Here is a 20,537-nt window from a genome sequence, read left to right as displayed (position 1 = left end):
ATGTTTGAGTGCCAGCTCCAAAATCTATTTAAGCAATAGAATAATAAACATTAATAGATATTCAGATCTTTTAAATGCAGTTCTCCTGCATTAATTACAATAAATTTGTACGTGATTAGCCTTATGGAGTTAAAAATCAAAAATAATCCAATCAGCTATTTAAAAAGATGTTATGAGAAAGTCCCTTGCCTACCATAAAATATCCTGTTCATTATTTTGCTCTAGTTTCACTAGGCAATCAGATTAATGTGCATTAATCATGGGTCATCACCTTTCACTTTTGAGAGGTTTAAATTTAATTTAATTCAATTCTCAACAGGCATGCCTTGAAGATTTAAGTTTGGTGTATTTTTATAGCAGTTTTCAGATTAAAGTTAAATCTATTTTTTTAATTTTGGAAGAAAAATAAATGAGTAAACTGACATTTGACCTGAACAGGAAGCAAAACTTACTACAAATGAAAAAAGGTTCCACCCTGCATTCATTATAGGGTATGGCAAGTTTTCATGTCAATATTTTCAAATGTGGGTAACATTTTTGTCTCTCAGAGTATTAAAAATTATAGTGATAGGAATTTTGTGGTTGGCACTGCATTAGGACACAGGTTGTTCTAGCAGCACAGTAACGTGTCTGGTGGGTCTTCTCTTCTAGATGTGCTGATAAAGGACTCCAAGTGGACAAAGCTGTACTTTGGAGAAGGCCAGGCAGCTCTTTCCTTTACTCATCTGAACAAAGATGATGAAGGTTTATACACCCTGCGCATGGTTTCGAGAGGCGGAATCAGTGAATGCAGTGCATATCTGTTTGTAAGAGGTAAACCTTTATTCTGGTCCTTGAGGAGAAATTTAAAAACATTATAAAGTTTAGTTTTATGAAAAAAGCCTATGTAATAACTGAAGTAAGAAAGAAATTTATCCCCGTGGGATTTCAACGTAATTTGATTTGTACATAGTAGTCTGTACTGAAAACCCGTCACCTTACATGAATGGGGAGCTTCAAGAAGAGCATGATCCTGAAGGTATTTTTTTTTCCTGAAGAACCAGAGAAACCATGCTTGTGAAGAAACAACTTGTTTCTTCTTTTTCATCTCCTTTCCTGGTAGGAAATAACATCTTTGTACACAATCAGTTCTCACTGTGATGGTTTTGGCTTTGGAGTTTGGAAATTGGGAATGAGCCTTGTTGTGCGTTCTTGTGTCTTGTGCCTGGTCTTAGGGATACACGCAAAAGAAAGCAAAAGAAATATTCCCACCACAGAAATACCCCCAGTCATAGCCATGTCATTAACCAGAGAAAAGAAGAAAAGTAAGAAACTAGCTGACTGAAGAAGTACCGTTTCCACAAGAGACATAGATAAAAGGAGGTAAATGTATTAAAATAGAATAAAGGTCAGAACTTTTCATCACATTTCCATGCACCGCTCTCAGAGAAGTAAAAATGAGCTTCCACATGTACCTGTGAGCTGAACTTAGTATTCAGTTTTATATTTTTTCCACTGAAAGATAAAAATATTTCTGGTTGAGCAGTTCTTTCACTCTCTTAAATATATTGGACAACATACTTGATGGGGGAAAACTGGAACCGCCCCACTGAGGCTGCTGTAGCTGTATTAATTTTAAACCTTGTTCTTCTTGGAAACATATTGGAACATATGTGCTCTTTTGGGAGTGTCATCCAGACAGTTTGTGTGGGGTAGAGGGAGTGAATGTCTTTTTCAGGGGTTTGAAATCCAACTTCCTCACAGGACTAGTGCAAGGGCTTCATCAGCTTTTGGGTCTTGAACAAGCCACTCTGGCACCCTGATCTTATCAGAAAGGATTTGCTAAAGCTGTTTACGTCCAGGTTACATTCCAAGAAAAACATTATTCAGGTGAAAAATGCCCACTAATATGTAAAAGCTTTCTTAGATGTTTTTGTTGTAGTGATGGATAAATTTTACATATCTCTCTTGTCCATTTTATGCTATATTTAACCCCTTTGCATGCCCAGTACACTGGCCTTGTGCTTTATCCTCTGGAGTCTCTAGTGTTGTCTGTTGGCCATTCTCTTGCCTTTTTTCATGTAGGCTGTGATCTGATACTGAGCACAAACTACTTCACAATTGAGTGCGATTAGGCTCTATAAATTTAGACTCTCTACAGGGTGGGGTTTTGTTACAGAAATCTTCCTTTGAAGGGAGAAAACTTCAGCTTTTACGAGATTTCATTTGGAGTTGTGGGTTCACATTAGTCAGTATCTCTCAAAATGAAGCTGCAAAAAAGTATCTTAAAGGTGGTATTTAAGACTATAAATAAAATGTAGCATTATAAATGTTACAGGAGCTTACAATTTTTTATTCGTTAAGAGATTTGTGTTCCTGATCTACATTTTTTTACTGAGTACCTTGGTCTGATTGTTAACACACTGAGTCACAGCTTTCAGTGTGACGGAGCATCAAAAGCACGTGGCTGGGTTAGGCTTTTAATTCTCATGGAAAATAATGAGTGTTTGCTTCCTAAAAAGCTTTTCTGTTCTCAAAAATATCCTTGAATATTTTGTCTATTTTTGTATAAAAATATAGACATTATGGTCCTGAATCATTATTGCAGTGAATTAGTATGTCATGAAATGTTTCATCTTCCATTCATATAAGAAGCAGCACAATGAACTGGAAGCCTTCCCTTTGACTTTTTGGTGTATGTCAGAGGAGTTGGGGTCAAAACGAATTTATTTTTATTTGTGGTCCAGATGCTGATGCATTGATCGCAGGAGCACCAGGGGCACCAATGGATGTTAAATGCCATGATGCTAACAGAGACTATGTTATTGTTACCTGGAAACCACCAAATACAACCAGTGAGAGCCCTGTTATTGGATATTTTGTTGACAAGTATGTAAACATTAGCATTTACTTTATTTTGTTAATCACCAGAGATATGTGTATACCGAAGAGAAAAAAAATACCTTTATATCCTTTCAGCGTGTGTGTTCTTTGGATATATTTTTACAGACACTTGAAACTTGAACTCTGTTACACACTGTGTTAGATTACTAGATAGTTCCCTGGCAAACTCTTGGCCCAGATGATTTAGTACTTTCACAGGCAATTCTGGGCACAGTCTGGGAATTAGCAGGGGCTGGAGGCCATTCCAAGTAATATTTGCAGGCAGACACATTTTATCATGCACTTAAAATGTTCAATAGTATGGATGTGGGCACATCAGAGAATGAGTCCTGACAGTATTTAATTTATAAACGCTAGAATCCATGGGCATCTCGAATGAGATTTAGTCTCTTTAATCTCTATACTGCAAAAGCTGAAACCTAGGAGTTATTACATTATCTTTTTATTTCTTTCTTAAATGTAGTACATCAGGAGCTCAAGGCCTGGACTCCTGGGAGTTGGCAGTTTAAATCAGACTGGCAGGCCCTTGTCCTTCAGTGAGCTTTGTACTTTGCTGGGGTTTCAGCTCAGTGCAGGCAGCTGGCGAGCAGGGGACCCAAGCGCTGTTTTGCATGTCTCTTCCACTGAAGTGAATGCTTGATCCTTGTAGCCAGAGCAGAACATCTAATCCTTGGTGTCTGAAACTGTCAGTCAGCAAAGCCTTACTGAAATGATTTTACAATGTACACTGGTCTGCACTTAAAAGCAACATTTGCAGCTCGTTGCTATTTGCTACCCTGTCATTTGGTCTAATTCAATGATAACTGTCTGGGAATAACTGGAAAAATAGTGGTTTATAAATGGCAATCAGTATGAGGAAATTAACTTGAGACCTGGGGACTCTACCATCTATATCCAATTTATGCAGTACATAGATCATAAGAGTATTCACCAAGATTGTGTATAATCTAGTCAGATGTGCCATTTGACACATTGCTTGTATAACTGCAGTGCCAAGGAGCCCTTGATAATGACACGACTTTTTTCTGATACAGTCAGGGCAAAAGGGAGTCCTCTACACAAAAGTTTATAGTAGTAGGATACAAACTATATATGTTCACACACAGCAGTCAGTATGAGGACATCACTCTGCTTCTTGATGATTCTGTGGCCCAGCCATTTTGAAAGGGAAAGGCACAAAGAAGTTTATTTGAAAATATGACAAGGAAGAAATGAAAATGATTAGGTGAATCTTGCAAATTCATAATGTTCTGCGGAGATGAATATTAAAAATGAAAGTGAATAATTTATTCTTTACATGGCAAGGAAGAGAACCAAACAGAAGGGAAGCAAAGAGATTTGAAAAGGCGAAAAAACATGGAAGAAGGAAAATGACCTTTGCATTTTAAAAAAAATATGAACAGAGTGGGAATTGGATCTCTAATCAGTGAAGAGTGTATAAAGTGTGTGACTTTCATTAATGAGATGTATGATTTAGCTCCTCAGCCTAGCAAGGGTGACTTCTGTGGTTCTGACCTGGTGTGGGTAGCATGGGGCATATTTACTGTGAGATGAGACTGACAAATGCTGTCTTCTGCTATTCCAAGATGTGAAGTAGGTTTGGAAAACTGGGTCCAGTGCAATGATGCTCCTGTAAAAGTCTGCAAGTATCCTGTGACTGGTCTTCAAGAGGGACGGTCTTACATATTCCGTGTGAGAGCAGTGAACAGTGCTGGCATTAGCCGGCCTTCTCGAGCCTCAGAACCTGTTGCAGCGCTTGACCCTGTTGACCTGGAGAGAACACAAAGTAGGTTATTCAAGGCGGCTTAAAAAAAAAAAAAAAAAAAAAAAAAAAAAAAAAAAAAAAAAAAAAAAAAAAGATTAAAGATTCTGTTTAGCCAGTTAACCTAAGGAGCAGAGTTTATTTCTTCCTTTGATTAAATGTCTCGCTACAGACTGCAAAGTAGTGTTATGAGAGCTTCTCTGTGATTTGAGTAAGCTGGCTGGCTCTGGGGAGTAGTTTTATTGATTTAGCCTTGTCCTAAACCCCTGTGCAGATTCTGTATATAATGTACTTGAACACCTTCTGTTTCACGTCCTCCATTTAGTAAGAGGGGAATTAAAGTAATTACGAATGCCTTAAAGCACTGCCCCAATGTTGCCTGTGAAATCTGAGCTGAATATGCAGTTTCCTTTACATGTGTTTTATGTATGTGTGTATTCCTTATGATTAATCCCTGTACATGACACAACTGATTAGTAATCTGCCTCAAAAATCAAATCCACCTACTGTGACTATGACTCTTGCTCTTTAGCACATCTTTGAATAGTACTGTCTTATCATGCCCTGTTTTCCTATGAAAGTAGATAAACCAGTATGACTTCAATTTGACTCTATCTGGGCAAAGATTTAACAACATTATAAAAAAGGAGGTAGAGAGACTTTTGAACAGGTGACAAACAATAATTTGCAAAATTTGAAAATACATTGAACTACTTTGAGAAACTAATTGAATATTTTGATTAACAGCTGTTCATGTGGATGCAGGGCGAAAGATTGTGATCAGTAAGGATGACCTTGAAGGTATGTAGCATTTCTACAATTTCAGTCCAGGAATTTTGCATCATAATTAGAAACATAACTTGAAAAGAATTCCATGTGATAAAGTCTCTATATTAAGAAATAAAGATGCACTATGACCTGCAAGGCTGAGAGAACACAGGTGAACAGTGAGATCTAAAAGGATGGAGAACATCACACTCTCAACAGCAAAACTTTTATGATCTGTTGATAGCATTTTCTCACCTTTTTGCTTTTACTAGTGCTAAGCTGAATTAAATGGCTGAACATTTAATTGCCCATTTGATTGGGCATTTGATTCCCCTCTTTCTAGCTTTCTGGGAGCTAAGTATAGTTTTTTAGATTGATTTTGACTATATGAGAAAGTTATTGCCATTCTCATAAAAACTTACACAATTTATCTCAATTCTTTAATTAATATATCTACCTGAATATGGAGGTTATTCTTAAGGTTAAGGTTATAGACTAGGTACTGTTTTTCCTCAGGAGAATTGGAGTGATCCCTGACAACTTTTGAGATAAAGTTTGAATTTTTTCTGGTTTTGGTTGTTTTTCTATGGAATGATTTTGGTTTTAGACTTGAATAATGACCTCCTTTACCCTTAAACTGTTAAAATTATTAACTGTAATGGCTAAAAAAAAAAAAAAAGTGTCGGTCTGCTGTCTTCCACAAAGGTTATAAAGTTGTAACTCCAAAATAAAGAGAGAAATCACCTGAGAACATATGTAGTTTGAAGGAGAATCAGACATTAAATGGCTTTCCCAATGCATGGACAGAACAGATGAAGTTTCACTGTTTTTGTAATAGTATGCTAAACGAATTGGTATGGGGATTATATGATCAGAGGCACATTACAATATCAGATTTTAATTGTCTTGTTTGGCTTCACAGATCATTCTTCTGCTCTCAGGATTGCCTTAGAATGATCAGGTCCGGTAAATGGCCACTCTGGAATAGTTATAAATAATGATATTTGGATTTCTGTCACATGAATGTGCATATTTAATAGAGTATGAATATTAAAATATCACTCTCTATGTAGATCACTACTTTCATCTGCAAGATTGGAGACTATTTCTGAAAGAGCAATCTCACAGACCACAAATGGTTTTTCTTTTTAGTGCGGGTTGATGTCCCGTTCTGGCAACCATTCTGTACCACCAGGTTATATCATTACAAAGTATGGGAGCTTTTTTTTTATTATTTCAAGAATGAAAGAAAACATACTGAGATTTTGTTATCTGAAATCAGTTGGAAGCCTTTGGTCTTAATGCTATAAAGGATTATTGTAATTTTCTTGATTATACATCATCAATTTCATCTTAAACACAGCTGATTCATGTGCCTTTCTGAAAGTAAAAATACAGCTGTAGATCAAATATAGAAAGCATTGTGAGAAATAGATTTTCATTGTATATATCAGTTTGCTTTAAAAAAGGTTTGGTTTTGATTTAGTAAATATATATGATGAAATAATATCTGTGTACAGATATTTTGAGCCCGGTTCATTCTACAGATATGTATGATCCTTTAAAATATCACTGCCATAATTTAGAGATTATTACTGAAATATTTTTTGCTTTTTTAAAGACAAATCTTAAACATTTAGAGGATATTTGCTCTTTTCTTAGCCTGAGAAGTGGTAAAATTTTCCTTCAACGAACAAAGCTTTTTTCTTTTTCTATCACAAATCATAAAGATAAAATTTTCAAGCGTCTGCTGAGTTGCTATTTCTGACCTACTACCCAGTCAAAGCTTCTTCAGGGCTGTGTAGCTGTGTCTGTGTAGAGGTCTGGTCACAGGTCACTCTCCCATCTAGTGCTGTTTTACCCCATTGTAATTCCTTGGATAGCAGAACCAGCTTTTTCTCATGCTGTGGTCAGTGAGCAGGACCATGAAAGGCTGAGCAGAATTCTTTCAGCCTGGCCCAAGGTAGCGAGGTTGTCTCTTACACTGCTGGTAACTCAGCAAGGTGAGGGGGGAGAGGGGTTTCATCAGGCCATACTACATAGTGGAGCCATCAGAGGGCTGGTGACATACTTTTATGTCTCTGATTCACAGATTTTAGAAGTGCTTTAGACTATACATCTGATAATATTATCATGTTATAGGGATATATTGCTAATAGGTTCTGCTCCTTTTCCTGCTTTCCTTTTTGTTTTTAAAGTTCTTTTCTGATTATAATTCTCTTCCAGCTTTTTTTTTTTTTTTTAATTCTAATTTCTCATAATAAATCTTTAGACTTCTGTCTTTGATCAAAAAATATTTGCATATAGTGAGTAGGCTTTTTATTGAAGTAATTTGAACATGATCCATGGAAAAAGTGTGACAAATGCACAGTTTAAGGGAGCACATTTAACGTTTACTGAAAGAGTATTTAGCTAAATAAACTAGCTCTTAATACTGAAGTTTTATTTATCAAAATTTAATGGAAATGATCAGGTGAGCTGCACAGATGATATCACAGCCCCTAACAGCTGAGAATTGCAGTGCAGGGTGGGAAAGTTGAATCTGAAAGATGAGCCGTAGCATGAATGCTGACGCAGGAGTTAATCTGCTGTTAACACTCGCTACATTTATTAATCTTACAGGGGATGTTCAGATTCCAGGCCCTCCCACCAATGTACATGCTTCAGAAATCAGCAAAACATATATTGTACTCAGCTGGGATCCACCTGTTCCCCGTGGCAGGGAGCCACTGACGTATTTCATTGAGAAGGTACTGCATGGCATAGTGGTGCTCTGCTGAAAGGTGTTTCATTGCTGTGTGCAATTACATTCAACCCATTTTCAGAACAGCAGAATGAGCAATAAAACTAACACTTTCTGTGGTCTTGCAGGATTTGAAAGTGGGATATTAGAGAAGCATGGATAATCAAATGTCTTATTGCAAGTTTTAAAGAGAATTGAAATTCAAGGTCCAAAGAAAAGGATTTCTCTATGCTATTTGTTTACTGGTGTCTAAATAGGAACAAATTATTATGTAAAGTAGCAGTTAAAAAAAAATAAAGAAGAAACATCTATAGTTTTCACAGTCCTACAGGCATGATTGTAAGTTTTCAACAAAGGAAAGTTTCTGTTTATCCCATGGTAGAGCACGGAATAAACAGTAACTCATATTTTGACCCTCACTTTTTGCAGGCTTATGGCAACCTCCACTATACACTGACATTTCCAATTTATCCCCTGTAAGGTCAGCAAAGAGGCAGATGCCTGTCTCATGTTCACTAGTCCCTGGTACTCTTCATGGCTGCCTTCCTCTTTCTGAATTGAAAGAGGACTTCAGTGTTCACAGTAGGAGAGGTTTGTTCTTCATCCACCTAAGTGAACAAAAACTAGATAAATCTGTCCCTGAGGCATGTTTCTAAATTATATTGGATTATAGCAACTTAGTACGAAGTTTTCCTGGTAGGTAAAATGGACCTCATACCTGACCTCTAAAACACAGGTCAAGCTATACTTAGTTTCTATGAATTATGCCTCTAGCATATGCACCCTCTTAACAATCCACAAGCACTAAACCTCTTAATAAAACTGCCACACATTCAATTTGCACCATGAATATTGTAACAGCCTTTTCTCAGACCCTTACTATGCAAGTTCTTTTATTCTCCCATCTAACATTCTGCACATTCCTCCACAGTTCATTTCCCAGCTGTCCTGTTCATGTACTCCTGTTTTTGCAGCCCCCCAGATTGTCTTTTCCCTCACAGACACAAAAAATCACCTTCCACTTCAAAAGAACTCCATGGATGATTTCTACATTCACACAGAATCACAAGGTTGGAAGAGACCTTCAAGATATCGAGCCCAACCCATGCCCTAACACATCAACTAAACCATGGCACTGAGTGCCACATCCAATCTTTTTTAAACACATCCAGAGATGGGGACTCCACCACCTCCCTGGGCAGACCATTCCAGTTCTTTATCATCCTTTCTGTAAAAGCTTTTTCCTAATATCCAACCTATATTTCCCTTGTCGCAGCTTAAGACTGTGTCCTCTCATTCTGTCAGTTGCTGCCTGGAGAAAGAGACCAACCCCCAGCTCTCCACAGCCACCCTTCAGGAAGTTGTAGAGAGTGATAAGGTCACCTCTGAGTCTCCTTTTCTCCAGGCTAAACACCCCCAGCTCCCTCAGCCATTCCTCACAGGGTTTGTGTTCCAAGCCCCTCACCAGACTCGTTGCCTCCTCTGGACGTGCTCAAGTGTCTCAACGTCCTTCCTAAACTGAGGGGCCCAGAACTGGACACAGCACTCAAGGTGTGGCCTCACCAGTGCCAGGTATGGGGGAAGAATTACCATCATCCATTACTTGCTGGATGATGAATAAATTGTTGTAAAGTGAACACCACTCACTGGTTAAATTTTTGAGGAAGCATGACCATTTCTCCAACCTCTGCCTTATACATTCAAAATTAGAAATGAAAATTTTCATAGAAATAAGTATCTAGTTTTTCTTTCTATGTAATAAAATATAATGCCTTACTTGCACTTATTCCCACTTACATATGTCTTTTCTCCATAAATTTCAAGAATATCGATGTAAGTATTTTGAACCAGCTCTTGTCACGGAAATACCTTATTAGTTACAGAATATGCAGAAATAGCTCAGATAAAAAGGTCAGAAGAAGACTTCCGTTGAATGGACACCTACATTTGGTTAGCTTAATTTTATTCTATGAATGAATTTTAAAGTATACATTATCTGCTTGTTTTATACAAATAAATTTATATAGCTCCATAAACAGTGGAGCTCCATAAACAGTACAGAGCAGTGACAATGATGAAAAAAAAGTCTCAATTAAAAACCAGACTTACTGAAGAAAAGTGAGAATGAGGACTAAAAAGCTATTGTTAGAAAAAAGAGGTTTGTTTTACTAATTAATACCTGTATCTAAAATTATTTTGCATAAAAAACTAATATATATAAACAGCTTAGTCAGTTCATAGGTGGATGTCTATTTTTTGCTTTCCACTGTTAATTTAGTATAGCTTCTAATTATTTCAAATAATTAAATAATTAAATAATCTTCAAATAAAGAAGATTCAGTCCTGAAGGAAAAAAAAAAAAAAAAAAAAAAAGTATTTGTAAAGCCTTTAAGAGATACAAAATGGAAATGAGTTTTCTATATTCTTTTGAAACTTTTTTAACAGATAAATCAAATCAAACTGCAGAAAAAAACATTATGCTGATTGTTTGTGGGGAAAAAAAAAAGAAATTAATGTTTTTCATGGCAGGAAGTAAAATATATGGCAAAATATATTTATTTCCTATTTTGGAGCTTTTTACTAAGATGAAAATTGATGGGTGTTGTTTTTTTTTGTTTTTTTTTTTTTTCTGTTGAGAACGCCAGGTGGGTTCAGTACCTATGAGAAAGATTTTGATACATGGACTCCAGCTGTTTACATTATTATTAATTCTCTATTGTAGGTGTCATTATATACAAGGTAGTTTCCAAGCACCCATGAAACACTGTTCCTCCTCTTAGAAATTCACTGTCTATCAGATTTTGTTCTAAGACTTTGTGTTCCAAAACTTTCTAAATATATAATTTGTATGCAACTATCTATGTGCCAAGGAAATGTTCTTCAATCGGTTTATTAAGCACTTGGGTTTTACTAAAATTTCTGAAGGATTCCATGACTAATTTTTGGTTAAACAGTTTATGTGGGAAATCTAATGGACAACAGACTTCTTCCTGAGTACTGATTTGCTGGCTCTCGTCCATGTGCAGTTGTGGAGATGATAAGCTCAGCTGCTGCACTGAGAATACTCAAAAGTAATTACTTCATTTGATGAATGCTTTTAGGGGACATGACCTCACTCAACAGAATAAATAAAGATAAAGTTGTAAGTAAAGTAACGTTTTCCTCCTTACCTTTCTACAGAATTTGGATTAGGGATTGTTTGCTTGACTCCAAACCTTTGGGTGTTCACATGAGTTTTGCAGGACATGAAAGTAATTCTTTTGGGACCAATCACAGTTGACAGTCACAGCCCTAAAAGAAAGCTGGCTGTATGTACAAGTGTGCATGTATTGAAGTCAAGACAGGGAAAGAGACAGTGAGCTATTCACACCTTTTTGTAGAGTAATGGAATGCACGATCTATGAGAATTTGCATATGTTTAAGTCAGGCATCTGAGAGTGATCCTTCTCCCATAGCTCTTAAATAAATTCATGACAGGATGCAATACAGCAACATGTTCATTTTTTGACAGTTCACAGAAATGATTCATGGCTTTTTTTGTTGTTTTTTGCAGTCCATGGTTGGCAGTGGAAGTTGGCAAAGAGTCAATGCACAGGTTGCAGTAAAATCTCCTCGCTATGCAGTGTTTGACCTTGCAGAAGGAAAACCATATGTGTTCCGAGTGCTGTCAGCAAACAAAAATGGCATCAGTGATCCATCTGAAATCACAGAACCTATTCAACCACAAGATACTATTGGTAAGGTATTAATTGTAAGACATTAACATTAAAAACAATATTTTAAAAACTGAAAACAGACAACTCTCATTAGATTAGTATAACTACAATAACAGTAGTTGAGTCTGTGTTCAGTTCTGTGAAGGTTTTAAAAAAGACCATGATGTTAAATTTTAGAGACTTTCCTGAATTTTCCTAGTGATCACAAGCCTTGATACTGAAAACAATAATCAGTATAAAGTTAATTTTTTTTTAGTTATTCACTCTTTAGTGTTCTATTAATGTGACATCAAAAAAATAGGTTAATCACTAACTTTGATAATTATATTTTCTGGCTCAGGTAATTATATACCACGTAATTCTCAACAGTTTCAGCTAGATAAGGTAGGCTTTCATACCTTTCTTAGTATTCTGAGTTGCAAATTACTGCTGGTGCACTATTTCTCTGTCATAGAGATGAGTAGACTTCAGTGAAAGGGGAAGATACAACTACATATTCAGTGGTGATTTTCCAAATGAAAATGAAGTTTTTATCTTGAGGTCACATTCAAAAACACAAATGAAAATTAGGGAGTGGTTATTCATCTTGTGTTTTGAAATATGTGTTTTGTTTTTGCAGTTTTGCAGAAGACACACATAACAGCTAGATGTATTGATAACTGTCACCTTAAGTGCATGTATCTTACCAGTACACTCTCTAGTAATATACAAAATATTTTCAGTGTCTGAATATACCATAGTTTAAAAAATATAATCCATACTTTCAGCTTGATCTGTAACTACATGATAAAGAAAAGCATCTTTTGCTTTCATATATTCTTGATTTGATATCTCATTAATGCATATAAGTTATTAAAACCATTCAACCCTCCCCAAGGTAGTGAAGAAAAACACTCTATTTATTGCACTTAGCACAGAAAATAAGCTATCCCTTTGGGGTTAATGCAACACCTGCATAACTTACAGCTTTAAATAAAGCACAAAGCAGAAGAATCAATTTTAAAGAGAAACTTCAGACTATTTTCAGAGACAGTTTGCCACCTGAGCTAAAATATATCAGAAACACATGGCTCCTTTTAGTTTCCTGTCATTTGATATTCTTAAGGGCGACTGAGAAACATTCATGGAGACAGCAATCCTTACACAGGGATTATGGGTACCTTATGAGCCGAAACTGAAGAATGGTTGGGGCATCCTAGGCCATCCTAAATGACACTTAAAATGATGCAATTTAGGAGTATTCAGTTTGAGATTAAAATCGAAATTTAGGTGTTTCCATGTAGATATCTACAGATGCAAAAATGCCTCTGCTCTGACTTTAGCAACTGGATCCTGGAAGATAAGCTGGCTGATGTCATAAGTTTCCCCATGTCACCCAGCTGTAGAGCATCTGTTTTGGGGTGAGATGAATAATTTTCAGGACCCTACTGAGCACTGATGGAAGGCTCAGTTCAAGTGACCAAAGAGACATCCTTTTCAAATGCTTTCAGTTTGCCATTTCAGAGGACTGTAGGTATTGTCTCTGAGTCATACCTGAGAACTCCATGAAGAAGTGACAGGTGGTCCAAAAGGGCCCTAAATTACTTTATTTGTGTAACTGAGTCAAGCCCTAGCTCTTTGACTATAGTGTCAGCTCAAGCATATGTGCTTGTAGACTCATATAAAAGCCTAAATGTAGGTACATTTATCAGACTGAATCCATTTGATCTTACTTTATTGCATAAAGTATAGTAGTGTGTAAGTATTAATTTTTATTTTAATATTGAAAGATCAAGTAGAAATCATGCTGCCTTTCTTTTGTTTCATGCTGCTAGCAGTTCTCTGTAATATTAATCCGAGGAAATGAAAATAGCTTCAAAAGGCGAGTACCGGGTGGCTCTCTTAACCTGTCATGTTAGGCTAAGACACTGCTGTAGTTTCTTACATTATGAAAGATCAAATAGATATTTTATAGTGTACAGACCGTGCACTGGTTCTTACTAAGAGTTTTTTTCCATTTGGATCTCAATATTTCTGGTTCTATTTATGCACATTCATCTGTTTAGATCAGAGTAAACCAGCAACAAACTTTCTTGCATGTAAAGTAAATTGCATACTACAGTACATTGGAACAACTGTAGTCAACAGATTGAAGAAAGTTTTATCCTCTTTTTCTTGGTTGTGTTGAGGTTTGTCCTGGAGTATTGTTTCCCAGTTTTGGCTTCCTTAGTCAAGAGGGATGGTTGTAAAGTGGAGAGGTCCTCTGTATGGCAACCAAAATGACCAGGGGATTAGAGATTGTGACCTGTGAAGAGAGGTGTTTATTTAGTTTGAAGACTTACAAAGAGGATGGTGTCAAACTTCTCAGCATTGTCAAATGACAAATAGAGCCAACAGCCAAAGATTGTATCTTAGTAAGTTCATTCTGGAACGTACTTTGGCTCTTGGCTCTTTTAATGAGAAAGGTGCAAGGTGCAAGACTGTAGTACTGGAAAAGGTTTTGCAGGTAAGCTGTGAAATCTCTGTTGTCAGAAGGTTTCAACACTCATACAAGTCCGTGACTGACACATTAGTTTAGTGTTGGTGATGATCCCAGACTCAGTGATAGGGTGGATGGACTAGATGATCCCAGAGATCCCTTCCAACCAGTATTCCTATGCTTCTATGACATTCATCTAGCTACTTTTATCTAAACTTTTGGCATTCAAATATATGCTTAAACTTGTCCTGAAAAGCTCATATTTTTGGATTTGGGCTGTCATTAGTTAAGTAATTCGTTAACTAATAACTAGTAAGACAGTATTTCTTAGCCCTCATAATATCATATATCTCTGTGGATTTCTTACTGATGCTAATGCTACAGGGACATAAGCGATTCATCAACCTCTTATTTGAGAGAGAAATTTGAGAGCAAGCATTTTCACATCTGTATGTTTTTATCATATTTGAAAATATGCACTCCTATAATTGACTATCATAAAACCTATATAAAAATAAAATCATTTAGGTAAGGAGCCTCACATCTTAGAGCATTCTGGGAAAAGAATAATTATTTGTATACACATGTGTTTATATAGGCATCCAGACTTAGAGTGAAAAAAATACATTAAAATACATATCACATAACAATATTTACATGGTAAGGGGAGTCATAGCTTTAGTGATTAAAAATGATCAAATTATACAGTGTTTCATCTAGTTCAAATTGCTTTTATTTTTATGTATTTTCTGATATTATATGTTTTATCTCTTTTTCTTAGCGTTGCCATCTGCACCTGGTCAGGTGGTGGCCACAAGGAATACAAAAACATCAGTTGTAGTTCAATGGGATAAACCAAAACATGAAGAGGATTTATATGGCTACTACATTGACTATTCTGTGGTGGGATCAAATCGCTGGGAACCCAGTAACCATAAACCTATTAAATATAACAGGTATTGATAATATTTCTGTATTTTTGGGAAGTTTGGAAACAATAGGATATTTTTAAGACATTTTATGTACTAAACCATAGGGTTATCATTGAAGAAGAATATTGAATGCATATGAAGAAAAACAGTCTGCAGACTTTCAGAGCCAAGATTTCCAAATTGCAGGGCAATTCTCCTCACCTTTTTTTTTTTTCCTCCAAGAATATTTTTTTCTATTCCGTGACTTTGAGTTTTAAAAGCAGATTCTAGAGACATGATTCAGTGTCTTAGGCATAAGTGCAAAATATGCCATTTTAAACTATGAATTATGTTGTGGGGTAAACAGACCCAATGAGGAAGAGTATGAGAAAGGAGAGGGAATTCTAAAGCTTTATCATAGTCCATGAATAACTGAGCAAAAGGTCAGGCCATTTTTGCAATAAATATGGTGGCAAAAGTGCTTTGGCAGCTGACACTATTGTGCAGGAATTCCAAGTGTCCCATTCCAGAAACATCAGAGCTCCGTGATCTGTTACATCTCTGGATAAAGGACAGTAGACTGACCCTGTTTCTAATTCCCCTGTCATGACACTAACACTGTTAGAATTTCTGATGATTTCTTACTCCCTCCTGAAGATACCATTATGGGATTCTTCAAGAAATTTCCTCTGCGAAAAATCATTTTTATTGGAATCAATCACCAAATACAAAGTTTAGATTTGTATTTCCTATTTTCTATAACATTTTGTTTAGTGTATTAGGTCAGTCATTAACTGAGTGACTTTTGTTTTCTGATGAGTCTTTTTTTCAAGTAGTCAGGAAATTTGATCAAAGAAAAATTTGATACTAATTCTTGGTCAAAGTGGGTTGGGAAAGCACAAAAATAAGAAAAAGCATTTAATTTCTTCATACGTGAACATATCTTAAATAATAATAGTTCAGAGTATTTTATTTAGTACAGTAATTACCTAGAACCTCAGGTCAAAACTGAAAACTGTTTTTGACAATGACTATAAAACTACAGTGAAAGATATGGTTCCTTCCCAGAATATATTAGAATTTGGCAACCAAAGTTCAGAGGGAATTTATTACATTTTATCTGACTTCACCTGCAAGCTCAGTACTGACAATCTAATGAGTACTGTGATTTTTGCTACAGCGTCCCATCCAGCTATATTGTATTACATCATGCCATTGTATTGCAGTTTTCTTCTTGGAAATATTTTCCTTTGTGAAAAACTCATGAAGTTGAGCTTTTTAATTGAGACAACAATTTCATGTTACAGCATGGAATGATTCCTGTAAAATATATGCCAATATGTGATGCTGTCTTTTTTACCCAGGTTTGTTGTTCATGGTTTGGAAACTGGAGAGCAATATGTCTTCCGCGTGAAAGCTGCAAATGCTGTAGGATTGAGTGAAAACTCGCAGGAGTCGGAGGCTGTAACAGTGCAGGCAGCCCTTAGTGAGTGTGATTCTGTGCAACTCAGCTTCTTTTTTCCCAAATGCATGACATATTTTCAGCAATCATCTCCTTTGGTCTGATTTACTATAACAGCATACCTTGCAGCTGTCATGCATATCTGTATAATGATGTCTATTCTCTGGCATGTGGCTATTCTAGAGAAAAGACATTGTTTTATAAAAAAAGTTATTTATGATGACTGTTAGAAATATTGGGTAAGATGCACTTTAATGACCAGGTTGCCTTTTGCTCCTAGGCTGTATCAAAGAAATTTAAATACTGATTAAGTTAGACAGTTAGTTTCTGAGTGACTTGGAGTGGTGTAAAACATTTTAGCATGGAATCTGCCCTATTTAGATGAGTTTCAGTAAGCTTTATTACTGCATTGCCAAACAGAAAATGCCCTTTGTTTGCTCCTATGTTGAAGCATATGTCTACCTCCTCTGGTGTCCTACAAACAAAATTTCTGTGTAAGATCAGTTGTGCAACCTCCAGTAGGAATGGTGCATGTTGATTGAAAGGTTGATTAAGTATTTACAACAAAGAGTACACGGATCTGGGCTATCGTAGTTCAATTTGAATTAAGGGACAGTGTCAGCTCCATACTGAAAAATTTTAAATAGGATGAGCTTTCTGTAGAAGAGTGCCCCCTACCTCTGGGAAAAGTCCAGTAGACATACTCGTGAAAAAATGTCCTCTAAAAGATTTGTAATTCAAGGTAGTCAATAGAAAGTAAATTTGTATACTACTGACAAAGTTACTCTATTTGACTTTTTTAGGAGGAAGTGTGTCTCATATGGGTAGGTGGTGCATGGACACTTGCACATCTATCACCACAATGTTGTAAATGCACTTGCACCTTTTTGTCACTGTGTGCTTTGGAGGTGAGGGTTGCATGGGATATATCATCAAACACAGAGCACATGGATCTTACGCACACTTATGGGATGCGGATGGCTTTTATCCATTTTTGTAGCCTTTACAGGAAGTTAGCAGGACTATTTACAGATTACTTAACATTAGCATGGCCAGAATCTTTCTGCAGTATTATTTTAAGATTATTTACAGGAGTTTGCTACGGTCATTCTTATTTACCAAGAAGCGGCAGTAAACACAAAGATCCCACTTTGCAACCTCTGAGTATAGCACCATATCTGAAAAAAAAAAAGAATGAAAGGGCAGGTCTGCTGATTTTTACCTGTTTTCATGGTGGTCACTAGTACAGCTAAAAGATCAGGGACTGTACTAAGGCCTTTGCTAAAGTATTCCCTTCTGAATGAGGTAAATTACATGCTCTCAAGTTATATTGGTAAATCAACTGAAAGTATCAAATCAGCTTTAGGGCCAGGTGCTTAGCTGTATTGATTGAAGCACCTTAGTGCCAAGAAAGGGGTATCTTTGGGCAGACTTTCAAGTATGGATGACAAATGTAAAACTTCTTGTTACAAGGGGTGCTTGCCAATAGGAGGGGATTAAAAAGCCCAAGAAAATGTTTCCTTCATGCCTTGGTGACGTTTGTGCTTCTGCTACAGAAGGGAGTAAACCCGTGCAAGTAACCTCACAAACGGCATACCTTTCTGCCTCAACATAGGTTAGATTACTGAAAGTCTAAATATCTTCTATTCTTTGTAGGGAAAAAAGCAGTCACAGTCTGAATAAAGTATATAATATTAGGATAGTACAAGAAAACTGTGTTGGCCATAGATCAGTCAGTCATATGACTTAATTTCATTCAAGTTTAAAATCTTTTTCCTTTTTTATTGGATGACTTTTACTGTATTGCAGAAGTATTTGAGCAGCCTATTTTTTTCTTACTAGGAAGAGATCTTCTGACCCATTTAAATCTTTTAGCATAATTTTTGGTCTGGAGACACTTGCTGGCATTACTATTTCCCTGCAAAGATAATTTATTTTACCTTGATACCTTCTGCGAGGACAAAACATTAGGCAGATGTTTTAAAACCTTCCATGTTTATATCTGGTGATAAATGAATATTGGTTAGCAGCTTTACAATTACTTTGCTATCAGTATGCGGCTGAGAGCAGTATGCTGCAAAAAACAGAAGAATATAAAAAATGCTAAGCAACTTCTACACTGCAGCATTTTAGACTCTGTCCTAACTCTCAGGTTGCTTAATCCCTTGTAGCTTGTCCTTCATATCCTCATGGTATCACTCTTCTGAACTGTGATGGGCATTCAATGACCCTTGGCTGGAAAGCACCAACATACAGTGGAGGTTCACCAATCCTTGGTTATTACATGGATAAACGGGAAGCTAACCATCAAAACTGGCATGAAGTAAATTCTTCCCTTATTACCCAGACGATTTATACGGTTAGTATTTTTTGATCATTATATTTTTGGAGTTGATTTGAATTTTTTTTTTTCTTTTTTTTTTAACAGAGAAATTCTTTAAATACTTGCTTCAGCAAAACTAGGCACTTCCATTTGGAGCACAACAAGGCTAAACCTGGGCTAAAGAATCAGTGCCACACCTACTATGAAATTCTAATACGAATAAGGACATTCAGATAAGAAATTTTTTGAGGGAAAAATGTGAAGCACATTTTTCAGAAGGAACAAGATGAGCTATAAAATGTTCCACAAGCTATTTTCATTAATGATCACTGCATACATCACCACGATAACAACATACAGAGGAAGGATGGAAACATTTAGCAGGACAGATAACTGCTCTCTGTAGGACTGAGGATTTGTAAATGAAATGGGGATGGGTTGTGAACAAATATAACTGTCCCTGTTTTTACTCTCAAAATCTGCCTTCAGTTGAAAAAGCATGTATGTTAATGAACTCAGCCTTATGTCTTGTCACCTCCTTTACAGAGTACCAGTTTTGAAATAAATGATTTCTGGTTGCACTTGCAATATATGAAAGGTTTCTTAAAATAGGAAAATTTGAAGAAAAGTTAGGGAGATAGGCTATAGCAAGAAATCAATCAATGTGATGCTTTTTAAATTAGGTTAAACAATCAGATTTAATTCACAATTACTTAAAATTTTATTTCTGCAAATTTCCTGCAAGCCTCAGGACAGAAGTAAGTCTTGCAGTGCATTTGACACTGAAGTAGAAGATAATGATGCAGATGAGCTGAGGAAGAATGTTTCATGCATAGAACTCACGCAGCAATACTCAGGTGCATGTGTGCTTATGACTGATTCTATGACTGTCATCTCTGATGTAGCAGATGGAGCATTGATAGTGAGAAATAAAAAAGGGCAAGTAGGATAGGCATGAAATACTAGGAAATGCTTCCCACATATATTTATTTTTAATGCATTTGTAAACAAATGAGTAATATAAATTAGGGGCCACCATGGAGAATTTAACTACATATTTAATGTCAGTCCTGCCAGTAACTGTATTTATGCCTAAAGGTGCATCTTTGTACATTAGTTTTAATGACTAGAATCTGAAATACTGATGGGAAATAAAACCAAGACAGCTTTTAGCAGCACAGAATATTTTATGACATACTGCAAACAGAGAATGACCGAGATATTCAGTGCAGCACTGGGAAATCACTAAAGGTTTAACCTTCTCTGATTAAATAATTCTATGTGAACCCCACAAATATTCTTTCCCTCAATAACCTGGGATTTCAAAATCATTTTTACAGGCTGATATATTATTCTGTCCTGTGGGTCACACTGGCTCCTTGTCTTCAGGAAATTATTTTAGTGCCTGACTTTCCTGTGTTACCTTGTTTGCTTTGGTCTTGTATTTGATGCTACCCCATATGTTTGTTACCATAATGCTTTTTATCATCTAAAAATTCACACCAAAATCC

The 20,537-nt window shown here is 36.2% G+C and overlaps 1 protein-coding gene across 7 annotated transcripts in view; it reads left to right on the top strand.

Annotated features, from left to right (window-relative positions):
• The window catches only part of MYOM2 (myomesin 2), an 89,760-nt gene that overhangs the window by 33,357 nt on the left and 35,866 nt on the right, over positions 1-20,537 (top strand). For 6 of the 7 annotated variants that reach the window (XM_058419641.1, XM_058419640.1, XM_058419642.1 and 3 more), the window contains 10 exons: positions 652-813; positions 2,727-2,868; positions 4,470-4,669; positions 5,393-5,446; positions 8,036-8,163; positions 11,710-11,893; positions 15,112-15,286; positions 16,606-16,727; positions 17,507-17,527; positions 18,875-19,062. In XM_058419641.1, coding sequence (XP_058275624.1) covers positions 652-813; positions 2,727-2,868; positions 4,470-4,669; positions 5,393-5,446; positions 8,036-8,163; positions 11,710-11,893; positions 15,112-15,286; positions 16,606-16,727; positions 17,507-17,527; positions 18,875-19,062 — 1,376 coding nt within the window. The remainder of the gene's footprint in view (positions 1-651; positions 814-2,726; positions 2,869-4,469; positions 4,670-5,392; positions 5,447-8,035; positions 8,164-11,709; positions 11,894-15,111; positions 15,287-16,605; positions 16,728-17,506; positions 17,528-18,874; positions 19,063-20,537) is intronic. The other variant, XM_040057546.2, reaches the window with a different exon arrangement.

This window comes from Hirundo rustica, chromosome 3 (assembly GCF_015227805.2).
Source record: "Hirundo rustica isolate bHirRus1 chromosome 3, bHirRus1.pri.v3, whole genome shotgun sequence".
NCBI lineage: Eukaryota > Metazoa > Chordata > Aves > Passeriformes > Hirundinidae > Hirundo > Hirundo rustica.
The sequence above is the reverse complement of the archived record's forward strand: the minus strand, read 5'-3'. Positions and strand labels throughout refer to the sequence as shown.